At 35.9% G+C, this 25195-nt stretch overlaps 2 protein-coding genes across 4 annotated transcripts in view; both read left to right on the top strand.

Moving 5' to 3' along the window:
* The window catches only part of ppp3ca (protein phosphatase 3, catalytic subunit, alpha isozyme), a 56371-nt gene extending 38103 nt beyond the window's left edge, over window positions 1-18268 (top strand). Inside the window, exons 11-15 of one of the 3 annotated variants that reach the window (XR_003675473.1) lie at window positions 942-1026; window positions 2867-2964; window positions 5015-5065; window positions 8335-9209; window positions 18258-18268. Coding sequence is in view for 2 of the 3 variants with exons in the window: in XM_028466373.1 (XP_028322174.1) it covers window positions 942-1026; window positions 2867-2964; window positions 5015-5065; window positions 8335-8513 (413 nt within the window). In the remaining variant the exon portion in view is untranslated. Of the gene's footprint in view, window positions 1-941; window positions 1027-2866; window positions 2965-5014; window positions 5066-8334; window positions 9597-18257 lie in introns of those variants that run through there. The other 2 variants (XM_028466373.1, XM_028466374.1) reach the window with 2 other exon arrangements.
* dnajc18 (DnaJ (Hsp40) homolog, subfamily C, member 18) lies at window positions 14573-22394 on the top strand. The gene is made up of 8 exons (XM_028466375.1): window positions 14573-15029; window positions 17052-17220; window positions 17297-17442; window positions 18360-18572; window positions 18663-18775; window positions 19672-19781; window positions 19861-20033; window positions 21145-22394. Exons 1-8 carry the CDS (start codon window positions 14903-14905, stop codon window positions 21267-21269), a joined length of 1176 nt encoding a protein of 391 aa, XP_028322176.1. The 5' UTR covers window positions 14573-14902; the 3' UTR covers window positions 21270-22394.
* Window positions 22395-25195: the final 2801 nt, after the last annotated feature.

Raw genomic sequence — 25195 nt, 5'->3', positions numbered from 1 at the left:
GCTTTTTTGTGTATTTTTGTGTAATTTCCTGTCATTTTGCCACTTTTTTTGCATATTTTTGTTGTCTTTTAATCTATTTTTCTGTCATTCTGTGCATTTTAGTTTTGTGTGTTATGAGGTATTTTTGTTGTTGTTTTGTATATTTTTCCGTTATTTATTTGAAGTCATCATGTGTTTCTTTGGAGCAATTTATTTTGTATTCTTGTCCTTTTTGTGTATTTTTTTTGGAAATGTGTGGTTTTTTTTATGTCATTTTTGGTATTTTGTGTATTTTTGCTGTTTTTTGCATGTTTTTGGAGTCATTTTGCATATTTTTGTTGTTTTTATATATAATTTTCTTTCATTCTGTATATTTTTCTTGTTTTACATGTTATGAGTCATTTGTGTTGTCTTTTTTGTGTATTGCTCTGTAATTCTTTCTCTGTTTTAAGTCATTCACTTATTTTTGCAGTTTTTTAGCAGTTTCTTTTGTATCTTCCTTTCATTTTCTGTTTTTGGAGTCATTATTCGTCTTTTTGTTGTTGTTTTATATATTTTTTCTGTTCATTTTTTGTTATTTTGTGTGTTATGCGTCCTTTTTGTTTGTCATTTTTGCAGTTTTTTGTGTATCTTTCATGTTTGGAGTCGTTTTTGCTGCGGGGGTCATCGTGTTGTTTACTGCGTGGGGGGTTTTGTGTTTATTTTCCTCAATCCGTGGGTTTACGTTGTCTTAAAAACAATCTGGACCCAGGAAGAATCTTCTATTTCACTACTGTAATATGATTTTACGTGAGCATATAAAATACACCATCTAAAGCCATCATATGCCAATGAAGCCTTTTAATCAGAGTGCACGAAGTCTCTAGTGCATCTAGTGTAGGGATATAAAAAAATGCATAGTGTTTTATGTGCCTTAGTGCTGGTGTTTTCTCAGTAATAGCCTAATCCATTATCCTTTGCAGCCAATGCAGCGGCAGCGCGTAAGGAGGTAATCAAAAACAAGATCCGAGCCATTGGGAAAATGGCCAAGATGTTCCAAGTTCTCAGGTAAGAATATTTTACTTTAACGGTTCAAATTACATTTACAATTACCCATATTAAATTGCAATTACAGTAACCTGCAATTTTTCCAATTACAATTGGTTTTTTTTTAATCCTCAGAAAGTCAATTACTATGTTCTCAATTACTGAAGTTCGGTTACAATTAATCACAATTACCTTTAATAGATAATCCCATAAAAGTGAACCTTCCTCTCGTGTTAGCTTTCTGTTAGCATCTCTTATGATAACGGGTCATAAATCAGCTGTAAAATGCACTAAAAACAATTATCTATCATCTAATTTAATTCCTATCTATTGGTTACATTGTTAGGCTTCCTAATCTATGAAAATATAGCTTTTAATATTTTTGGTGCGGGCGTCTGATCCTTTTTTTTTGCAGTATATCACTAGATTTCAATTTTTTTAAACGTGGGAAAACTTGATATGAAACCTATTTTAATAATTATTAACTACATTTGTGTAATTGGCAATTTTAATGGCAATTACATTTACAAAGTCAATTATCTAAACTCAATTACAATTTAATTACGATTTTTTGAATTACAATTATAATTACACCGTAATTGTCATTAATTATCAATTATATGATTACTTGACAATTTTTTGTTGTGTTTAAGACTCTTTGCATTGTCTACTGTTGTCAGAGTGGAGGGATATAGCAATTATGTGTAATTATAATTGTAATTGTAATTAAAAAAATCTCTTGCTGTCATAATCTGAATGAAATTGTAATTGAGTTTAGATAATTGACTTTTTAATTGTAACTACGTATGTAGTTACAATTATTAAAATATGTTTCATACAAAGCTTTCCCACATTTTACCATTTTGAAAAATGTAAATCTCGGGGTATAATGATACAAAAAAGGCTCAAAAATATTAAAACCAATATTTTCATTGATTAGGAAGCCTAACAAGGTAATCATTAGATAGGAAAAAAATTAGATGATAGATATTTGTTTTTAGTGTATTTTACAGCTGATTTAGGACCAGTTATCATAACAGAAAGCTAACACGAGAGAAAGGTTAACTTTTATGGGATTATCTATTAAAGGTAATTGTGATTAATTGTAACCGAACTTCAGTAATTGAGAACATAGTAATTGACTTTCTGAGGATATAAAACAATTCTAATTTAATTGTAATTGGAGAAAATGCAAATCTTAATCGGGGCCGGCTCCGCTCAGGGGCAAGAGGGGGCAGCGCCCCTAAAATACATGTCTTGCCCTCTCAAATCAAAGATTATGATTCCACACTCCACGCTCCGATTTTCACGAGAGACGTATCTATTACACTCTGTTCCTGCACGTTTTTACACGTGTATTAGCGCGCAAGCCTGTCTGAAGAAGGTCCTTTTAAGGAAGGAAAGGTCGCTTTTTCTTCCTTTTGGCTGTTTTACTGGACAGATGGGGATATGAGGGAGGGCGGGTGGACGCAGTTGACTTGTAACTGAACATAAATAATTAAAAAACGTAATTGTAACTGAAAAATGTATTTGACCTCAAGAAGAAGAAGAAGAAGAAGTTTATTTGTACGATGCTATTGGTACGGTTACCGAAGTACACGTACATAGCGTCTAAGGGTTAAGGTTAGGTTTAGTCTTAGTCACGTAACCTAAACTGACCGAATAGGGGCACTGCGTACAGATAGAATGTCGGTATATTTATATGGCAACCGTACAGATACCCACTGCCTTTTTTTAATGTCTGCTGTCAGAGTGAAGGAATGTGGTGTTGTTGTTTTATTTTTATTTTATTTTTTTTTTCGGTTTGATCAAAGTTTGTAAGCTTTTCTGACCCGTCGTCTTGTCTGGTCTGTTCCCACAGAGAGGAAAGTGAGAATGTGTTGACGCTGAAGGGCCTGACGCCCACTGGCATGCTGCCAAGCGGGGTTCTCTCAGGAGGCAGACAGACGCTGCAGAGCGGTGAGTCCAAGGCTCAGCTGGAGCTTTTTCCCTCTGTCATCCACTCCATTCTCTCTCCTTTTAATACCTCTGGACGCTCTTCTTCTTCTTCCACTTTTCCTCCTCTTTTTCTCTCTTTATCTCTTATCCACTTGAAGTAAGAATTTTTATGTAATTTCAACAATTTTTCAGGACATCCCACGCCCTTCAATCTGAAAATTCTGAATCTGATTTCTCGTTTGATCGGATGAATATTTTTTAAGATATGGACAATTTAGTGAGGGTCAGTATGTGTCGATTTTTGCGTGTCCTTATTTTTCTTCCATTTTCAGCTTCCAATATTTCAGGAACTACACTACATGTGTCATACTCAGGGCCCGGGAGCCAAATCTGGCCCTTCAGACCAGTGGTTCTCAAACTTGTTAGGCTCAAGTAACCCTCGTTCTCTTATTTCTGAATCAAAGTCCTCCCACTGTCCAGCTACAGTAGCGGTTCCCAAACAGGGGTACGGATAGCTGTTGAAAACACACTTATATATAATCTTCTTTTAAAACATAAATCTATATATTTTCCTGTGCGACATGCATTTCACAGCATACCTGTCAAAACAAAAGTTTGTTTCAAACTAAAAATGTACAGTGTGCATATTGATTTATTAAGCCACAGTTGGTAAAGAATTCAGAATTTTTTGAGCTGAAGTGCGTGGACCATTTGTGAAATGACATGGAATGACCCAGTAATAATTCCCACTGTACATTGTTGCTCCTATATTCATATTTAGGCTATGAAGAAGAAAATACCTAAATCTAATCTAAATGTTAAATATAAATGTCACAAGTAAAACTAAATACTTAGCAGCAACTTTTTGCAACATTTAGAAACAAAACAGTTTAAAAAATGTATGTAAATATTTTAATGTTACTTTTAACCAGATTTACAATAACATTGTGATTTTTTTGTTTTCTCGGAAAAATATAATTTCAATGTTGAATCTAAATGTTAAATCTAAATCAAAATGATAAATCTAAATATTGAATCTAAATATTTATAATAAAAAAATATCAATGCATCAATTTTATATAGTGCTTATTTTGGGACTCAAAGTCGCTTTACAGAAAGCATAAAATTAAAAAAATATCAATAAAAGTAAAAAATTTAAATGTCACGGGTGAAACTAAATATTTAGCTAATATGCAAATTTTAAACGGAAATCTTAGATTTTAAATCTAAATGTTAAATCTAAATTTGAAACCTAAATGCTAAATTGAATCTAAATGTTAAATGTTACAACTAAATGTTACATCTAAATGTTAAATGTTACATCTAAATGTTACATCTAAATGTTAAATGTTACATCTAAATGTTACATCTAAATGTTACATCTAAATGTTAAATCTAAATGTTACATCTAAATGTTAAATCTAAATCTAATTGTTGAACCTAAATTTTAAATCTAAATGTTAAATCTAAATGTTACATCTAAATGTTAAATCTAAATTTAATTGTTGAACCTAAATTTTAAATCTAAATGTTAAATCTAAATGTTACATCTAAATGTTAAATCTAAATCTAATTGTTGAACCTAAATTTTAAATCTAAATGTTAAATCTAAATCTAATTGTTGAACCTACATTTTAAATCTAAATGTTAAATCTAAATCTCGCGGGAGAAACTAAATATTTAGCTAATATACAAATTAACTGGAAGTAACAAAATAAAAGCTTATTGACAATAACCTGGTGACAAATTCTTATTTTGCTCAATTCAAACTTACACCTGAATGATAAATCTAAATCTAAATCGCCAGATGTTCAAAGTGAAATCCAGATTAAAAATCAATTATTTCAGCTTACACTTGTTTCTACCTGACGTTCTTTCAGCCATGATTACTTTTACGAGTGTTCTGATTAACTGATTCTCTCTGCATGGCTTTCCTCTAATTTCGGCTGTATTTTCTCATTTTTGATGAACATGTAAATTTCTGTTGCCTTCTTTATTGCTCTGTACATTTGCATGGCTTTATGAGGAGTAACCTGCCCCCCCCCCCCCCCCCCCCCCCCCCCCCCTTCAGCCACCATTGAAGCCATTGAAGCCATCGAGACGAATGATGAGGACAGAGAAGGTAACGTTCGCGTTCATCTCACCTCCATATGTTGGAAAGCTTTTTCACACACTGATCAGTTCATGCAACTCACCACTCACACATTGACGGCTCATCTTTTCCCGTCTTGGTTGCTGGCGGACGCTGTTATTACTTTTTGAAGAAGTCGATTGCTGGTTAAAAGTAATGAAAAATATTTCTCACACTTAGAGTATCAGGCCATGCTTAGGTCAGGGATCATGTTCGTAAAGGCTTTGACACCATGGAGAGAAAGGAAGAAATGTTTGGAGAGAAAATGAAATATAAAATATCTATTTTAGGTATTAAGGAACGTTCATGATCATTTCTAAACTCTGTACACCTTATTCTTCATTAAAAAGTGTTAAAAAATAGGGGTCGCATTATCAACATTCATATCAGCATTTAAAATAATGAAAAGTCTGAGCGTTAATACAGGAAAAAACAAAGAGTTTGGTGTGTTTTTGTGTTATTTTGTGTGTTTTTGTTGTTGTTTTGGGTGTTTTTGGAGTCATTTTGTGCATTTCTGTTTTATATATATTTGGATTAATGTTGTATATTCTTGTTCTTTTGTATTTATTTGTAATTTTGTATGTTTTTTAAGTATTTATTTTGTATTCTTGCTGTTCTATTTTCTCTTTTTTTTTATTTATTTGTTTATATTTGCAGTTTGTGTGTTTTTGCAGTTTTTAGTGTATTGTTGTTTTGGGTGTTTTTGGAGTCATTTTGTGCATTTCTGTTGTTGTTTTATATATATTAGGAGCAATGTTGTGTATTCTTTTATTTGTCTGTAGAATTGTATGTTTATCTAAGTCATTTTTTGTATTCTTGCTGTTTATGTGTATTTATTTTGTGTATAATCTTGCCAATTTATGTGTTTTTGGAGTCGTTTTATATATTTTTCTGTCATTTTATTGTCCTTATGTGTTTCTCTGTAATTTTTCTCAGTTTTTTTATTTGTTTATTTTTGTAGTTTTTTGTGTATTTTCCCTTTTTTGTGTATTTTTCTGTCGTTTTGTGTTTTTGGAGTCATTTTGCATATTTTGTTGTTGTTTTGTATATATCTGGAGCAATTTTGTGAATACTTTTTGTTTTTCATGCATATATGTCAGTAAGTTTGTGTTATTTAAGTCTTAAGTTTTTGTATTCTTGCAGTTTTAGCGCAGTTCTGCTGTTTTTTTTTGTATCTTTCTTTCATTTTGTGTGTTTTTGGAGTCATTTTTGCATGTTTTTTGTTGTTGTTTTATATATTTTTCTGTCATTCTCTATATTTTTGTTGTCTTACTGTATGTGCTATGAGTCATTTTTGTTGTCCTTGTGTATTTTTCTGTATATTTTTTTCAGTTTTTAACTCATTTTTGTTGATTTTAGCAGTTTTTTTTTTGTGTGTGTGTGTATTTTTTGCTGTTTTTTGTATATTTATTATGTTTTTTGTGTATCTTCCTGCCATTTTTGTGTTTTTGGAGTCATTTTGCAGAGTTTGTTGTTGTTTTGTACATTTTTGTATATTTGTCTGCAATTTAGTATGTTTTTTAAAGTCATTTTTTGTATTCTTGCTGTGTTTTTTGTGTATCTTTCTGTCATTTTGTGTGTTTTTGGAGTAATTCTGCATATTTTTGTTGCCGTTTTATATTTTTTTTCTGTCATTTTGTATATTTGAAAAATATTTGCAATCTTAAATGGAAGAGAGTATCCGCCCCCGTACGTAAGTGAGGGATCGTGTCCGTAAGCCTTTGACACGTTGGAGGGAAAGGGGAAGAAATGTAGCCAAGAGAAAAGGAAATAAATAAAAAAAACATCTATTTTAGGTATCAAGGAACGCTCATGATAAATTAAAAGAATGCAAAAGTGGAGTGCGTTGAAGAGATGCATGATGAAACTCATTGTTTCTTAGTTTGGCTTGTAAATGTTCTCCATCTGGTTCTGGAAAGTGTTGCATGCTTAAGAACAAGAAGCATGACATGAAATATGCATCTCCAAGCCTGGATTCCCAAGGTAATCTTTACCCACCAACTGCACAAGGAGGCGGCGGCACTTTGCAGCACATATCACAGATAAATGGCGCCGTGACAGCGGGCGGGCGGCGGTAATTGTTTCAAAAATACAAATAGCCTTACTGACAAATAAGCTGTTTGGAAGATGAATGGATTGTAGGTCAGGTGTCACCTCAGAGACTGTCAGGACATGGATTAGGACTGAGTTATGGACAGCTCTGCTTTTAGAAGAGGAGAAAACTGCAGCTTGGAGGATAAAGTTTTATCAGATAAAGACAGAGGGTCAGCCTCATGGTAGTAAGGGAGATGTGAAAAGTTGAAATATATGTTCAAAAGTTTGTTTTCATCTCCACCGTAAACTGTTTTCTCACGTTGTACATTTTTGTTCTCTTTAGTGTCTGTTTTTTAATCATTTTGTGTACTCCTAATGTCATTTTGTGTGTTTATTGAGACGTCTTGTGTGTTTTTGAAGTTGTCTGCATGATTTTTGAAGTGATTGTATGTGGGTTTTTTTAGATCGTTTTGTGCATTCCGAGTCATTTTGTGTATTTTTCATGTTTACTTCCATATTTTTCTATTTCTGTGAAGTCATTTGAAGTCACACTGTGTTTAATTGAAGTCATTTTGTGGGTTTTGTCATTTTCTGTATTTTTCTTGTCAGTTTGTGTGTGATTTTGGCACAATTTCTGTGTATTTGAAGTCGTTTTGTATATTTTTGTTATTTTGTGAATTTATTGTGTTTTTCTTTTCACTTTTTGCATGATTTTTGCGTCATTTGTGCATTTTTTTGTCACTGTGTGTTTTTGTAGTCATTTTGTGTGTGTTTTTTTTTTATCATTTCTGTGCGTATTTGAAGTCGTTTTGTATATTTTTGTTATTTTATGTATTGGTTTGGTTTTTTCGTGAATTTTTTTTTTCAGTTTGTGTATTTTTCTTGTCACTGTGTGTTTTTGGAGTCATTTTGTGTGTTTTTATTATCATTTCTGTATTTGCTTTGTTTTTTCTAATTTTTTTTTTTTCACTTTGTGTTTTTGGAGACATTTTTTGTGTGTTTTTCTTGTTGTTTTGTGTTTTTTTCCTTATCTGTCTGTGTGGGATTTTGGAGTCATTTTGTGTATTTATTTTGGGGGTCACAGAAAATTAGACAGATCACCACATGTTTCCTATGTCTTGGATTGAGTACTTTAAGAAAATGTTGAAAACCACCGTCTCTACATGTGGTAATAACAGCCATTCCATGATAACGCTAAACCATTACCATGTGTTTGTGCTTCCCAGCAATCCGAGGCTTTTCCCCCCAGCATAAGATCAGCAGCTTCGAGGAGGCCAAGGGCCTCGACCGCATCAACGAGCGGATGCCTCCTCGTAGGGACGGGGTGAACAATGTGGGTCTTTCCATGGGGAAGATGAACATGTCGGAGGCAAACGGCACAGAAGACAACAGCAACATCCAGTGATGTGCTGTTTTTTCCAGCCTCAGAAATGTGCAACCAGACATTTGATAATCTGAAATCCAGGGGGCCTCTGAACACAGAAATTCAAACGGGGCCCCTCAGATTAGAAACATGAAATCTTGCAGCTAATCTTAAAAAAGATGCGAAATGGGTCATTTATTTCATGGCACTGACGTGGGAGGGGGAGAGACGTGGAGTTCACAGCAGGAGGCGGGGAAGGGAATGAGGAATGGCCGACAGGCTGCTGCTGCGTGACTGGGAAACGTAGGAACGAAAGATGCGTCCGTCTGCCTCTTGTTTCCCCTCTTTCTATCGGTTCCAGCACAGACTGAAGAAGAGATGAAGGCTGTTATTTAAAACGCCATCACACGTTTTTTTTTGCTCTATCGGTCCTGAACGATGCATTAACTACAGTATCTAAGCCACAAAAAAAAAAACCTTTTGACTATTTTGTAAAGTGTTTATTATTATTATTATAAATCACTCACCAAATCACTTCATGGAGACTATATGCTTGTTTACTTCTATGTTTTTTGCTAGTATTAAGTCAGACCACTTTGTCGTCCGGGAGAAGCAAAAAAGAAAGAATGCAAAAAAAAAAAACAAAAACAAAAAAAAGAAGCTCCTACTCAAACTTGCAATGCAATCTTACCAGTGGACTGAGTTTTATTGATTTACCTTGACGTAAGATGCTGTCACGTGTGACCACAGCTCGAAACACACGCCTGGGGTTTGGATTTTCTCATCTTCCTCTATTATCAAGTCTTGTTTCCACTGCTTACACCTCAGCGTCACAGGCAAAATCATCATAAAGCTCTGAGACACCTTAGAAGAATGCACCTGAAACTCAAAGGGTGATATCTTTATTCAGACCGACTTCAAAGTTATTTTCTTCCTTTTTATTTTTAAAAAAAAGAAGAAAAAAAAGGCATCACAGAGAAGAAAGGAGCTCTATCTCACCTCAAAAAAGACAACCACACTTTTTCCTCTCTGGAAAACTTCACACATCTGAGATCAATATCGTCTAAATTGGAGGTTCTCCTCTCAATGTGGGACCCACATTTATCTACGGTCATTAAATCGCGGCCCACTTTTTTTTTTTTTAGAATTCAACCAACCAAATTTAGTTTTTCCAAAGTTTTTCGAAAGTTTTCCTGTACAACATGCATTTCACAGCATGCCTGTTGAAAGAAAGGTTTATTTCAAAATAAAAGACAAGTCCAACCTAAGAAATTAAGTATTTCTTTATTTTTGACCAGCTATCTATGACCCATCCCGTACAGGTCTGTGACCCACTTTTGGGTCCCGACCCACCAGTTGATAATCATGATCTAAAGATTTGGTTTTTATTTTCCAAACCTATTATGTGTAATAATTCCAGCAAGTTCATTTTGTTTTTTGTTTTTTTTAAATAATATGTTATGGTTTCATTTATTCAGACAACTTTTTTTTAGGAAATGCACTTTGTAATCTACTTTGTTCTCCTGACATGTTTCAACTGCTACCTGTCAGTGTTCCTCATCGGCATCTGCTGAGAATGAGATCAAAGTAAATTTCAAAGTATATTTCCTGAAAAACGTTGTCCGAATAAATAAATCCTTAATATTATTACCATACCTGCCCATAAAGAAGCTTCTGGACTCGCATAAAAAAACTAGAAACTATAGTGTTGTAAATTACCAGTTTCATGACAATAACACATGATATCTATTCTTTGGATAACGGTACGATATTCGCTATACTTTCAAGTTTCCCAAGATGCATTTGGAACCGAGAATGACAAAAACCTGAATCACACTGAGGCTAAATATCTCTGTTGATTCTCCACCTTTACTTTGAAAGTTCTGAAAACATTTAAAGTGAGAATGTGACCAAGTAGAATATCAACATGTGCTCATTTGATCCATAAAACTCACAGAAACACAATTAATTCTGACATTTCAGAGATATTTAGAGACCCTCTATTGTGCTACTGACAACACTTCCTGTTATCTTCAAAACATATCGGCCGATATATCGTGCATCTCTAGTTTTTTTTTATATTAATAATTCCAAACAAATGTAATTTTCCTGAAGAAGAAATGTTATAAATCCCAGTCCACACTGTGATCCATACCCTCTGGTTTAACACTATATCATACGTACATTCTGTTGCAAGTTATTAATATAAAAGTTAACATCAAACAACACAAATAAATGTTTTAGTTCTGAAAATCTGACACCAGTGAAGCACCAAAACCACACGTGACACCAATTTTTAGAGTTTTCTTTCATACATGACTATTTTTTTCTACTTTTTATTTCATCTTTATAAACAAACAAAGGTACGTGGAATCAAGAATGGACTAAAAGCGATTTTTAACACAGCATCTATGGTACGGAACGCATCAATGCATGCAATGAAGTTCCTATTTGTTACGTGAGATTATATTTGTGATAGTTGTGTTTTCGAATAGTAAACTTGAATTGATTTATTTTGAAAACTCTATTTGTAGTTTTATTTGTTTTGTTTTTTTGTTTTTTTTATAAATAGGCTTCCTTTGATCGTCATGGTCGTCTTTTTTTGTTTTGTTTTTTTTTGTTGTTTTCATATTTACTACCACTGCTGTTAATTTTTACAACGATTTGTTGTTTGCAGTTAATGCCCTTCTGAGGTGTGAAGCCTTGTGTTTACTTATTTATTTTCTTCTGTTGCACTGATGTACAGAAAATTGTTCAATTGTGCGAATGAATATAATCTCAGTGAAAAGCAACTTTCAGGCTGCCAAAGCATGATAGCATGGTTTTCAAGATGTAAATGAAAATGGACACAAAGAAAATCATGTGTCACACTTAACATTTAAAAGGAAACATTGTACTCTGGTTATATTTACTGCTGATATTATTATCATTGTTACGAATATGAGCTGATGGTTATTTTTCTTTGGATTTTTTTTTTTTTTTTTTCTGGTTGGTGTATGGTCTACATGCATATTTTAACAAACAAATATAATGGATTTTATCTTGCAAGTTGCAATCTTTTTTTAATTAATTTATTTATTATATATGGATTGGAAATATGTTTTGGCATTTGACTTCCTGAATAATACACTCATTGTAAGCATGCCCTATGGGACAAATCACATTTTTTTACTCTTGAATAAAATATGCATGAACAAAATTGTGTTTGTTTTTTTATTCAAAAGAATAAGTTTAAAAAAGAGAAAACAAATAATACATTAAAAACTATTATCGAAAATAAATGAACTACGGCCAAGCCCGTGAAACGCATTGAATAGCACGTACCACATTCCCGAGAATTCAGTCAAATGACTTGGTTGCAACGAGTAAAACAAATCAAATTGTGTGACTTAAAATCGTAATCTCCTTAGAATTGCCTTTGAAACGATATATGACACGACTACGTATGTTCCGATAAATTTAGAAATTACCGGAAAAGGGGTCCCCCCCCTTTCAAAAAGGTCTCCGAGAGGCTCTTGACATCTGCTAATAGAATATCCATGTCAAATTACAGCCCGATTCAGCGGGCATTAACGGAGGAGTAGCCATTTGAAATTGGGGCCCCCATGGGCCCTCTGGTGCCCCATGTGGCACATACAAAGCAATGGGCCCCATTCATATATTGGTATGTGTCAATGATTCGGTACAACCAACTGTCACAATATTTGACTTACAAATAAATGATAAAACGGCCCCTAATCGAATTGTGTGAGGCATAAATGTAATCTACGTTGAATTACCTTTGAAATGATACATCACATGACTATGTTCCCATTAATTTGGAAATTACATGAAATGGGGGTGGCCCCTGGATCCCTGGGCCCCATTAAAAAAAAAAAAAGAAAAAGCGCTCCAAGTGTCTTATCTTATCATATTCATTCATAGAGTATTCTTACTAAACTGCATTCTGATCAAATGAGAAAGAACAGAGGAGTAGTCATTTGAAAAATGGGGCCCCCGGGGTCCCCCCGTGACACGTACGGGGTAATGGGCCCCATTTATATTTTGGTATTTGCCAATGATTTGGTACCACCAACCGTCGTAATATTTGACTCGCAAATAAATGACAAATTGACTTTTGGGTTGTTTTTTTTTTCTTTTGGGGCCCCAAATAAAAAAATTGGGCTCGGAGCGTTAATGCGTACACATCCATAGATTATAGCTACCAAATTTCAACCCGATCCGTTCACGAATAACAGAGGAGTAGTGATTTAAACTAGTGTACACAAGAAGAAGAAGAAGAATTAGAACAAAGTGGGGACGTTAAAAAAGGCTACGTGTTAGCGTTAAAAAAGCTCTGGATTGCATGACTCAGCACAGCGGAGTCATGAGAAGGTAAACATTTTTACTCTACAATAAAATACATATCAACAAAATTGTGTGTGTGTTTTTTGTTTTTGTTTGTTTGTTTAAAAGAATAAGATGAAATGACAGCATAAATAATAAATTAAATAAATCAAAAACTATTATTTACAACTATTGGGATGTAGAATAAAATAAAGAATAAAGCAGCCATCAGCTGTCTCTTTTATTTTGTTTTAAATATTGTACGGCTCACTTTATGTTTTATATTTTTAAACCTGCTTTTATTCCTATGTTGCACTTTGAGATTTGTTTTAAATGTAAAGTGCATTTGTCAATACATTATTATTATTATTGATGCACGATAATATCGAGACAATCATTGCATCGGCAGATTATGGATTTAAAAGTGAATATAGGACATCGGCCATTCCACCATTATAATTAACTGATAAAATAATAGGCTTTGCTTCCTTGATCAACCCATAAACATGATATACTGTACGAAGAGTAGACGTCTCATCGCCTGTGTGGCTAAACGTCGCCATCTTGTGTTTAGGGCGCAGACTGCATTACTTGGAAATCAGCGGATGTAAAAGACACTCAACAATCACATATACATATACAGCAATGACAAAGATTGATTGGTTCTTGTATTTCTTTTTTTAAAAAAAAGGCAGTTTTTTACGACTGAAATACAAAATTTAAGTAGTTAGTATCTGTTTAAAGTAGGGTGAGCTGCAAGTAAGTATCGTTACTGTTTTGTTTATCATCATTTTCAGCTTTGTCTTATGTCTGTATTTATAGATATAGATTGTAGATAATTATATCCTGGATTAATCTCCGTTAGCTGGCTTCAACTAACTAAACATTCTCTGTCAGAGAGGAGCTGTCTTACGACGGTCGATAACAATATGCTAATTTAAGCCAAGTGTTTTCAGCCTCGGTACGTGCGCGTTCACATAAAAGGAGTGGAGATTACAGCGTCTGACCAATCACTACAATGGAGAACCTGGCAGAGGAGCCGGACCATCTTTACAATGGAGGAACAGCTTATGAGCTTTAACAAATGTCATTAATTTAAATCCATGATGACAGTGAAGAGCAACAGTGTTTTATAGCTTTTATGCTCACTCAGATTTTAACCACTTCATAACTTGGTCACGACCAGGCTAGTCGTTCAGCCTAAGTTACCATGGTGATTTAGCTCCGTAATACGTTAGCCAGCGTCGTAGTCCAGCACACACTGATTTAATCCTGGAAGTTAGCACGATAAGAGGTAATCTCGCTTCGTAACACAGACCCAAAGAGTCTGTCAATTTGAGAAACTATTTACAAAAACTAGATGATCTCTGCTATTAAGTGTGAGGGGGAAAATATTGGGATATTATTATTATTATTATTATTATTATTATTATTATTATTATTGTCGTTTTTTTTCCCCCCCCAGGGTTTCCAGATTTCCTTCACACTCCCAATGCATTCAGTGTTAGCTGGTGTACCTCCACTGTCTGTTGAAATGAGTGTCTGTTTACTGTTCCTTACAGGTCATTGAATGCATCACTAAAAAGTCTCAGTGAGTCCTTGAATGCAGCAGCAGCATTACAATTCATTTTTTTATTATTATCATTATTTTTGTAATCAAACATTGATGACAAAGTACAGGAGTCTACCACGAGATAATTTCTTACCCTGTACACAAACAATAAACTGATTTTTAACTCTAGGGACAGTAATCGGCGGGGACGGGATGTGACGTCGTTGCCATCCCGCCTCCCCGACCTGTCCGTCACTGAGGAGCAGCTGTGGTGCAGCTCGATGTCCCGTTAAACACCGCCGGTAACGCTCTGCTCCGACTGTCCGCTTTTACCCGTTAAAGAATGGCCCACCGGGAGGCCTCTCCTCAGCCGGACAGCCTGCCTCAAGGACGGTCCGGCGGACGCTGAAGTGACCGCTGTTAGCTGTCGGTGCCCCTGGTGCTAACGTAAGGTTAGCTAGCCCGTGTTGACACATGATACTGACGCATATTGCGCTGGGACAGGCCTGAGCAAACCTCGGACACACATAGTAAACACCTCATTGGAGCCGAAATGGAGAAAGGCGAGGCGGAGCGGCTGATAGAGAAGGCCCGGTTGTGTCTACGGAGCGGGCGGAAGGACCGGGCACTGCAGCTGCTCTACGATGCGCAGAATATCTACCCCAGTACCCGGGCCAGAGGTAAAATTAGCACCGCACACTCAGCAGCAGGGATAGAGTGAACTGCTAACACTGTAACAAGTACAACCAATGCATTTTATACTGTGCACTGCAGTGGGTGTAGGGTGTCAAGTTAACTCAGGAGGAGGACGTGCAAAACAAGCCATTCATCACTGAAGTCTGCTTAGGATTTTATTTTTATTTATTTATCTGTTTATGTTTTAGGTAACGGGGAACACGTGACATCATGTTTCATAATAAATAAATAAACTAGCTTAAACTAATCTCCTGCATAAAAATAAAAATGCAGGCAATAACGAAACATTGTTTGCAATTTGTGCCAAAAAGCTTAAGAAAACCTAACAGGAAATGCAGTGCAAGGAGACAGGAGACAAGTAACATCATTTTTCATAATGCATGTAACATATTTCATAAATCATTCAAAACTCAAAAACGAATTAATTGCTATTTACCTGCTTAAATTACAAATGTAAAAGTGCAGCAGTGAAAAATACAGGAAATAACGTACCATTGTTTGCAATCTGTGCCAAAAAGCTCAAGAAAACAAAAAAGAAATGACATTTTTTAAGTCCGCTTTAAGCCTTTTCACACTCTGGAACTGCGCATGCACGACCCGGGGGGTGTCATAGGTCGAGAGGGATATAAACGTAAAGAAGTTTGTCTACTCTGTTGATATTTTCAACCTAACAGCGTTTGTAATGTTATTCCAGAGATCGTTAGTGTTTTAATAGTGTCTATATTATTAATACGACACATACTGTATTTGGACTCAAGGAGGTGTACAGGGTTTTCCGCTGATCGCCTCGCTTCCACCTCTGGTGAATGAAAACACCGACTACCTGGGTCTCCAGCGGGCGGATTTGGACTCGACCCGGGAATGACGCACATATCCGAACACTTCAAACTGATGGGGGAAGCCGTATCAAAGCGGCAGACCTCCTCTGCTTCCACACTCCTGTCCCATTGATGGAACTCTGAACGACAAGCCCCGACTTCCATGGTCTCCAGCAGACTCTACCCGCAAACGACGCACATTATTGTACTCAGGGAGACCATGGCTTTCCGTTGATCTGAGCACTTTTGTAAAACTACGAGAGAAGCCGTATCGAAGCGACAGACCTCCTCTGCTTCCACACTCCTTCTCCCAAGCTTTTAACTTTTGATTGTTATGTATTTACTTTATTGTTGTTGTTTTCTTTTTTGACTTGTGTAGTTGTTTTAACAACTGTAAAGGGTTTTAGAGTTTTTGAAAAGCTCTTATAAATAAAGTGTATTATCATTATTTTTGATGGGACAAGAGATATTTCCGTGTGTGAAAAGGACAGTTTGAGTTCTCGCTGTGAAAAGGTAATTTTACAAGGTACACCATTCACTAACCAGGTCCATCATTATTTTTATTAAGCTATTATTTCAGTTCAATTTACAAATTTGAAGGACGTGCACAAGATGGACTTGTCAATATGTGAACTGGAGTAACGCCATCAGCTGAAACAGTTTGAAAAGTCAGGAAAAACCAGAATTTTCAGCTCGTGTGCAGCATTAGCTTTAGCAGCTAACTCGGTCTTTCTGCCTCGGAGACCGGAACTACGTTTACGCCAAAGAATCTATCAAGGAATCAACGCTCTAACGCTCCTCTTGACCTTTGACCTAATGTGGATGAACTGAAACAGAGCGAGAGTGTGAAAAGGCTTATTGGAAGTTTGTTTATTGTTCCGCTCCACTTCACAGACCAATGTAAATCATTAGTTTTGGTCTTTATTTCCATGTTACATTTTGTTTTCTGTCTAATAATCTAAAGTGCTTTTAACCATTATTTTGGTTACACACTTTCTTTGTTTGGAGGCGTTTTGTTTAGTGTGAATGATCTTTATTGTCAACAAAGAAAGGCGTTTAAAAAGATTGAAATGTTCCACCCCTTTGCGTTCCTCGTGTCCATTCATGTGTTCAGAATTACCAAAGCTCATCAATAGAATTGTTTTTACACAATAATGTATCGTGTACGTTCTGCCTTATTGTTCACAGTGCTAATCGATGCCATACAAAGAAACGGAAGCAGTGTTAATCCAGAGACGAACCACATCCCTCCCCCCGCTGGTTGGAGAGATGAAGACATGGAACATCATGAAACCAACAACACCAACAGTGATGAAAGGAAGAGCTACACTGAAGACCAGCGTCACGGCGTTCTAAGGTGTGTAGTACCACTGCAGTTGTTCTCCTGTCCAATCATCTGCTAAAATCTGACACCGGTGCGTGTTCTACGGCAGAATAAAGAACTGCAAAGACTTCTACGAAATCCTTGGTGTGCAGAAGAACGCCAGCGATGAAGATTTGAAGAAGGCGTACAGGAAGTTGGCCCTGAAGTTCCACCCTGATAAGAACTTTGCTCCAGGAGCCACTGATGCTTTCAAAGGTTTGACTTTTACAAAATATTTACAAAAAATAATGATAGAGATGAACAAGCTGAGGTTTGCTTTAAAGTAGTGGTTCTCAACCTTGGGGTTGCCAGATGTCTTCAAGACAATTTTAGCCAATTTTTACTTATTTTTACCCTTTTTCTGCAATTACACCAAACTCACCATATTTTAACCTGTTTTCATCACTTTTTCTTGCCATATTTCTGCTCCTTTTAATGCATCTCTGCTACATTACTCCCATTTCTGACACTTCATCAAGTTTCAATGCCTTTTATGCACATTGTTCCACCTTCAACACATTTTCGGCTCATATAAACTTTTTCCACCACTATTCCACCTAATGTCGCATATGTTGACCCATTATTGTGACTTTTAAACTCTTTTTCACCGTATTTCATGCTTTGTTTTTGCCAATTCAACTACATTCACAATTTGTCATAATCATTATTTGCCAGTTTAAACTAACTATACCAATATTGACACTTTGAACCCCTTTTACCACTTTTTCTGTCCATTTTTGGCCATTCTCATTTGCAACTTTTAACCAGTTTCTGTGGTTTTTAAAATTCTATTTCACCACCTTTTTCACCTTTTTTCAGGTCATTTTTAACCCATTTTATATCTGATTTAAACAAAGATTTTTATGTTTAAGATGACTTTATACTATGGCCCAAATAATAATAAACTAGTGGATGTTTTTCAGATGAATAAATACATGTGGTTATCACAGATTCATAGAACAATGGAGCATCATTTTGCTGATTTTATGGATGGGTCGCTCACTGAAAAGATTGAGAACCACTGCCCTAAGGAAAGGGCAGATTTAATGAACTCCTAAAAGGTCTTTTAAAGAAAACAACCCAACACTATTTCTAGTATTATATGTATTACCTAACGTCCTCTCTCCACACAGCAATAGGCACTGCTTACGCTGTGCTGAGTAATCCAGAGAAGAAGCAACAGTACGACCAGTATGGATACCAGTCTGCTGCTGCTGCCAGCACACCACAGCACTCCTCCCACAGCCCCCACCCCGGACACTACCGCAGCTTCCACAGAGACTTTGAGGCCGACATCTCTCCTGAGGAGCTCTTCAACATTTTCTTTGGAGGAAGGTTTCCCACAGGTATGTGACCATCAAATAAATAAAAACCTGCACCAGTACTAACGCTGTCAAACAAAGCTGTTATTAACGGTAAAGTGTGACTGTTGACAGGAAACATCCACGTGTACACCAACCAGGGAGCCTCCTACTCTCAGTTCTACCAGCCTCGGCGTCGACGCACTTATGAAAGACGTGAAGAGGTGGTGGAGGAAAACCAGAGCCAGGTTAGTGAATCACAAATCCCTTTAAAAAAAAAAAAAAGAAGAAATAATGCAATAGTTGTTGAATTGTCGGAGAAGAAAAGGTCATCGTGTAGGCCTCATAGATCAATAAATCAAAGAACATTTGCTTGGAGAAGAAAAAAATGTAAAAGGTTGAAATGTGCAGCTCGAAAGTTTTTAATCTTCACTATAAACACTAGGGTTGTGTCGTGCAATGCATTGTGGTATGTTGAGTCTGGTAGACAGTTGCAAAGTGTTTTTTTCATTTTGTGTAGTTTTGTTGGAATTTTGTGTGTTTTAGTTGTAAATTTGTGTTATTTTGTAATTATTATGAGTCATTTTTTGAGGCTGTTTTGTGTATTTTTCTTGCCTATTTTTCTTTTCAGTTGGGTGTAATTTTGGAGTAATCTTTTTGTGTTTTTCTTGTCATTATGTGTATTTGAAGTTGTTTTGTGTGTTTTTGTTAGTTGTGTATTTGTTTTTCATTCTGTGTAGTTCTGTTGTCATTTTGTGTGTTTTTTTGAGTTGTTTCGTGTATTTTTCTTGCGTGATTTTTGGAGTCATTTTTTTATTTACATTTTAGTTCTGTTGTAATTTTGTGTGTTTAAGTTGTATATTTGTGTTATTTTGTTATCATTTTGTGTGTTTTAGAGTCGTTTAGTATATTTTGTGTATTTTTCTTGTCAGTTTGTGTGTAATTTTGAAATAATTTTTTGTATTTTTCTTGTCTGTGCATTTTTTTTGAGTCATTTTTGTGTATTTTTGAGGTTGTTTTGTGTATTTTTCTTGTCAGTTTGTGTGGGTGGGATTTTGAAGACATTTTGCGTATTTATTTTGGGTGTCTCAGATTATTTTATTTGCATTCTAATTCTCCTGTTGCTTCTTTCCTTTTCCTTTAGAACACCTTCACAGCTCTTCTGCAGCTCCTCCCTGTGCTGGTGCTCATCCTCATATCAGTGTTTACTCAGATGATGGCCACCAACCCACCGTACAGTCTCTTCTACAAGCCGTGAGTTTAACGCACATCTGACAGTAACACATTAGTAACAGAAAGGAATTCATTGGAATGACGTGTGTGTGTGTTTCAGGGCCATGGGGCTGGTGGTGTCCAGGGAGACGCAGCACATGGGGGTGCCCTACTATGTGGAGAAGAGCTTTGAGAAGGAGTACCATGGAGATGCTCTGGAGGAGCTTGAGAAGACCATAGAGAGCGATTACATTGAACATCTGCAGGGCAGCTGTTGGAAAGAGAAGCAGCAAAGTGAGCAGTTTGTTGGGATCATGTTTAAAACAGCTGCAGACCAACATTTTGATCAGATATAGACATAATGTTGGCCTCGTAGATCAATAAATCATCATAGACGGATGCAAAGAAGTGTTTTTACTTCATTCCTACTGTAATTTTTTTCTGTTTTTTTGCCAGATAAAAAAGATTTTTCTGTTCTAATTGTGACCTTCAAAATAATCATCCACCATTGTTTTGCTGCAACTTTCAGTGAAAACACCAGAAATGTGTTGTTAAGTCATTTTGGCAGTTTTTTGGAGGCAAACGCAAGAAATCACAGTGAAAATGAACTCTACGACTCTGTATGTTTTTAAAGTGACAACAAAATATGAGAAAACTCACAAAACACATTTGTTCTCTTATGTATGAATGAAGTAAAAACACTTCTATACATCTGTCTATGGGACTTTACTTCCCACAATGCAATGCAGGAAACGGTGACAAAAAAATACACAAACTGACAAGAAAAACACATAAAATGACTCCAAAAATCACACACAAAACGACTGCAAAACACACAAAGTGACTTTAAAAACGTACAAAGTGACAAAAAAATAACGCACATTTTCAACTAAAAAAATGACAACAGAACTACACAAAATGAGAATTGAAAAAAAACACCAAAGACGACAAAATTCTCATAAAATCCTTTTGTTCTCCTGTATGAATGAAGTAAAAACACTTCGATGCATCCGTCTATGGGACTCCACTTCCCACAATGCAATGCGCAAAACTTTTCCGATAATGTCAATAAGAGAGTGCTTACAATGGAGATGGAAACGGTAATTTCAACATTTTATATATTATTTTTTTTTAAGCAAGTGATCTTTGATTAATTGATCTGAGGCCTAAAATATGTATTTATCTGATTAAAAGAAAGGATTAACATCAAAATCAGCTAAAAGAAAAAAATACTTTACATTATTTGTGGTTTTTGTAAATGAAAAATACAAGCAGGTTGCACAAAATGTTTTTTTTCAGCATCTGCATGAATTCCTTTTTTCGTAGTTGTTTGTTGTATTAACTTTAAATGCACAGCAGCCGACATTGGTGTGACACTTTTTTCCCGTCTGGTTATCCCGTTCAGAGTCCGACTTGGCCAACCTGGGTCAGCTGTACCGAGACGAGCGATTAAAGCAGAAGGCCGAGTCCATGCGTCTCGATCACTGCGAGAAACTCCATCGACTGGTTGGACGTCAGAGAGTGAAATGAGGACTGAGTTTATTCAGTGTATTTTAGTCCAGTTTAGATTTCCAGATGCTTTGTGAACAAACCAGTTTTAGGTACAAAGCAGACGACGCTGAGAACTATGTGCCTTCTCTCTCCCCTCTGACGCTAGACTATAGCAAGGGTTCTCAACCTTGGGGTCGCGAGACACTGGGTGGGTGTCGCCAGATGCATTCAAGAAACTATTAATTTATTTTTTAATAATTTGAGCATGTTTTTCAGCCCATTTTTGTGCAACTACACCAAACTTGCCATATTTTCATCACTTTTTCTTGCCATATTTTTGCTCCTTTTTGTGGATTTTTGCTGCATTACTTAAATTACTGCCACCTCTCCATCACATTTTAATGTCTTTTTTTCTACATTTTTTTTTTTACTTTGAAGTCTGCTTTACATCATCAGGATGTTTGAGACGATCACCGATCCGTGAGTTTTAAAAAAAAACTATCACCGATTCGATGTTTTTAGGTAACGACCAAATTCCTTAGGTACTATCTGATACAGATTCACGGAAAATCAAACGGTTCCATGTTTCAGGACCTAAATGCATCCTTGTGACTGTGAGGGAGTGGAAGAGTTGAAGAATTTCCAATGCTGGACCTGAACATAACATTGCACACACAAGTGAGCGAAACCATTTAGTTTAGTCCCTGAACAGCAGCTGTGTCGACTGCATTAGAAGTCACCGGTATGAAAGTAAACGGACGCTCATCACTCCGCTCTCCTTTTTAACATGCTCGGACTGAATAAACAAAACAAGCGCACACACACAAACACTACCCGCTTACAGAGCCAGTAGACGAGGGAAGAAGTCCGGTGATCAGCCACTCCAACTGATCGATTTTATCCTCGTTCACGCATAGGTTTTCACCTTTGTGCACAAATACGAGTGAAATAAAGCTGTGTCATGTAAAGCAAACAACTCATAGGTATAAATGAGATGATAAAACAGTGCAATGGGAGCATTTACAGAATGTTTCATCACAACAATGACGTCATTGATCAAATCGGAAAAATTAAGACATTACAGCCGATCACATTAATTCCATAAAATGCAAAATATCAGTCGATTCGATATAGCCGATCAGATCGGTGTAAAGCCTAGTTTCAAGACATTTTCAGCACTTATAAACAGTTTCCACCACTTTTCCAACCTAATGTCACTTATGTTGACCCATTATTGTCACTTTTAACCTCATTTTTTTTTTTTACCATATTTAATGCTTTTTTTGCCATTTTAACCACATTCACCATTTGCCGATTATTTGGCAGTTTATTTTATTTTTATAGATGGCCCTGTCTCCACATGTTCATGTCTGTGTTCAACCACTTTCAGCTACAGTGGGGGTCCCCGGTCTCTGGAACCTTTATCGTGGGGGTCCGGGGCTCCAAAGGTTGAGAACCACTGGACTAAAGCATTGCATGTGAGCTGCTGACGCGGCAGAGTTGGTGCTGCGTTAAATGCAAACTCATCGCGGCCGTGTACGATGTCTCAGAGCCTTTAAACTTTCTTATAGAAATGGCACAAAGCTTAGGGTACCACCCCCACCCCTCTGACTGTTGTGTGTTCACACAGACACACCTTACGCCGCTCTGGTTTTTGTAGTATTTATTGAAAACGTGTCCGTTAAACGTTTATTTTACTTATTGACAAGCTGATGAGTTATTGTTACAAAAATCAGTCTTTTTGGGGTTTTTTTGCACTGATTGCTGCTGTAATTTATGGACGATTCTATTTATACTGAAAATAAACTCATTCAGACATTTGACCCAGCACTGTCGTAAAGGAAGCCACTGTAGTTTTACGTAGTGACAACAATTCACGAGCATGTGTTTCAGTTTTTCACATTTTGAAAGTTTGTGATAATAGTTAAAGAATATAGGAAATCCAGTGCAATATTTTTCATTGTGAAATCGGGTGGAACGTTAGAAAAGAATGAAGGAAATGAGAAAGTAGATATGTTTCGTTTGTACGGAAGCGGATTAGAGTCAGTTTTTCTGGCAAATCAAGATTAAAGTTGAAATTTCAAGAATAAAATTAAAAATATAATGTCAAGATTAAAAGTGAAAATGAACTCAAAATACATTATTGTGATAAAAGTTGAAGGTTTGAAATGTACTGAAGCGGACTAGGACATTATATTTGAATTTTATTCTTGAAAATTCCATTTTTATCTCGACATTTCGACTTTATTCTGAATTTGCATAAAATTATTTTCTCCATCAAATCCGCTTCCGTAGTTTTGTGACTGTATTGATTATTTTTTAAAATATACTAATAACACCTTAAAATAATTGGAAAAAAAAATGTAAAAAAAAAAAATATATATATATATATATTATTTTTAAGAACTAGAAAAATAAATCAAATTTCTTTTTTCTCTTTTTTTTTCCCCCTTTTTTGAAGCAAAAATCTTATTTTGGCATGGTCACTCTCATGAGACGAAGATGTTTTTTTGATTTCTTCAAGAAGCTGCTACTTTCAAAGAAGTCACATGGTCCTACATTGTGTTTTTGACTTTTTTTTCTTCATATCTCTGAATAGAAAAGAGCTACATTTTGCTCTTAAATGTCCGTTAGACACCAGTGGGCACGAACAGCGAAGATCAAACATCTTGACTAATCGTGCACATTGTTCCGCTGAACTCATCTCAAGCACTTTTCTTATTGGTTCACGTTCATGTTGTTGCTGTTGCATGAAACCAAGTGTGTTTTTCTTATCAGTGATTGATTCTTCTTCCTTTGGCAGTGGATGATAACATTTGGGTCAATCGCACAGACATGTATGTTGATATTTTACTGTCAGGTTTGGTACAGTATTAAGTCTGAGTGGAGATTATTATTGATGAACAATGTCAGATAATTAAAACAGAAACATGAACTCATTTGTTGTCTTTTTGTCGTACGTGAAGAAATGAATGCGAAAATATAGAAATATTAGAAAAATTGTTAAATGTCTATGAAATTTGTGTGTCAAACTCGAGGCCCACGGGCCGAGTCGGTCCCACCACAGCCTCCACTTCGGTCTGCAGAAGGGTTTTGTTTGTATTTTTGTCAATTTTGTTTTTAAAAATTCCAACTGAAACATAAAACTTTATATAAAGCTGTTAAAGTTAGTTCCAGATTGGACTCATTTTTTTACTGCCTATAGTTACGTGGTTTTTGTCACTTTCAGTGACAAATTGTTTGCCATAATTTATTTGTTTTTTTTACCCCTACAATTTTTCCTGATTATTTCCTTAAATTACATTAATTTTTGAGAAAAATTCCATGTTTAGTACTGCTGAAGGACACATTTCTGAAATTCCTGATATCTGTAACTTTGTGTTTTACAACTAGGATATTCTAAGCAAATTTAATACGAATTTTCTCTTTTATCCTGAAATGAATCTGCATTTTTCAGCTCCGGTCCACTTGAGATGAAGTAAAATGAGTTTGACGCTCTTGGACACATGAGGTTGACCATGTGAGACGTGGCGTGGGAGCTGTCTCTCTGATATGGGATGGATATCAATTTTGGGACACATCATCAGTAGTGTACCTTTAAATCAGGGGCTGTTTCTGCCTTTTTAACATTGGACACCCTCATCAAAGGTGGTCAGCTACAGGGTGATCAAGCCTGAGCTTGTGTTTCATGCCCAATCATGAGAAGCCTGGTTGTTTTTATTTGCTCAGCCCACGGGACTCAAGGCAAGGGGGGGCGTGTCCTCTTCCCTGAGTCGAGCCGAAAACTGACCCCATACCTTGACTTGGGAGCATGTCATGACTGTCTTTGAGCCCAGCTAGGGTCTTTCCGCTTGATCCATGTCCACTGGTTGCTTCTTTTGGCTGTTGCACATCATGTATCCCACGGCCTTTCAGCAGCCTAAAGGTGCGTTCTCACCGAACGCAACTTCAGCAACACTGGTGAC

This window comes from Gouania willdenowi, chromosome 14 (genome assembly GCF_900634775.1).
Source record: "Gouania willdenowi chromosome 14, fGouWil2.1, whole genome shotgun sequence".
In the NCBI taxonomy this organism is placed as follows: Eukaryota; Metazoa; Chordata; class Actinopteri; order Blenniiformes; family Gobiesocidae; genus Gouania; species Gouania willdenowi.
This window is presented reverse-complemented; position numbering and strand designations above follow the sequence as displayed.

Excerpts from the sequence above, each read along its gene's own strand:
- dnajc18 (XM_028466375.1), top strand. The coding sequence starts at position 14,903 with ATGGAGAAAGGCGAGGCGGAGCGGCTGATAGAGAAGGCCCGGTTGTGT. Across the intron at positions 18,776-19,671 it reads TGGAGGAAAACCAGAGCCAG|AACACCTTCACAGCTCTTCT; the intron begins GTTAGTGAATCA and ends CTTTTCCTTTAG. Across the intron at positions 19,782-19,860 it reads TACAGTCTCTTCTACAAGCC|GGCCATGGGGCTGGTGGTGT; the intron begins GTGAGTTTAACG and ends TGTGTGTTTCAG.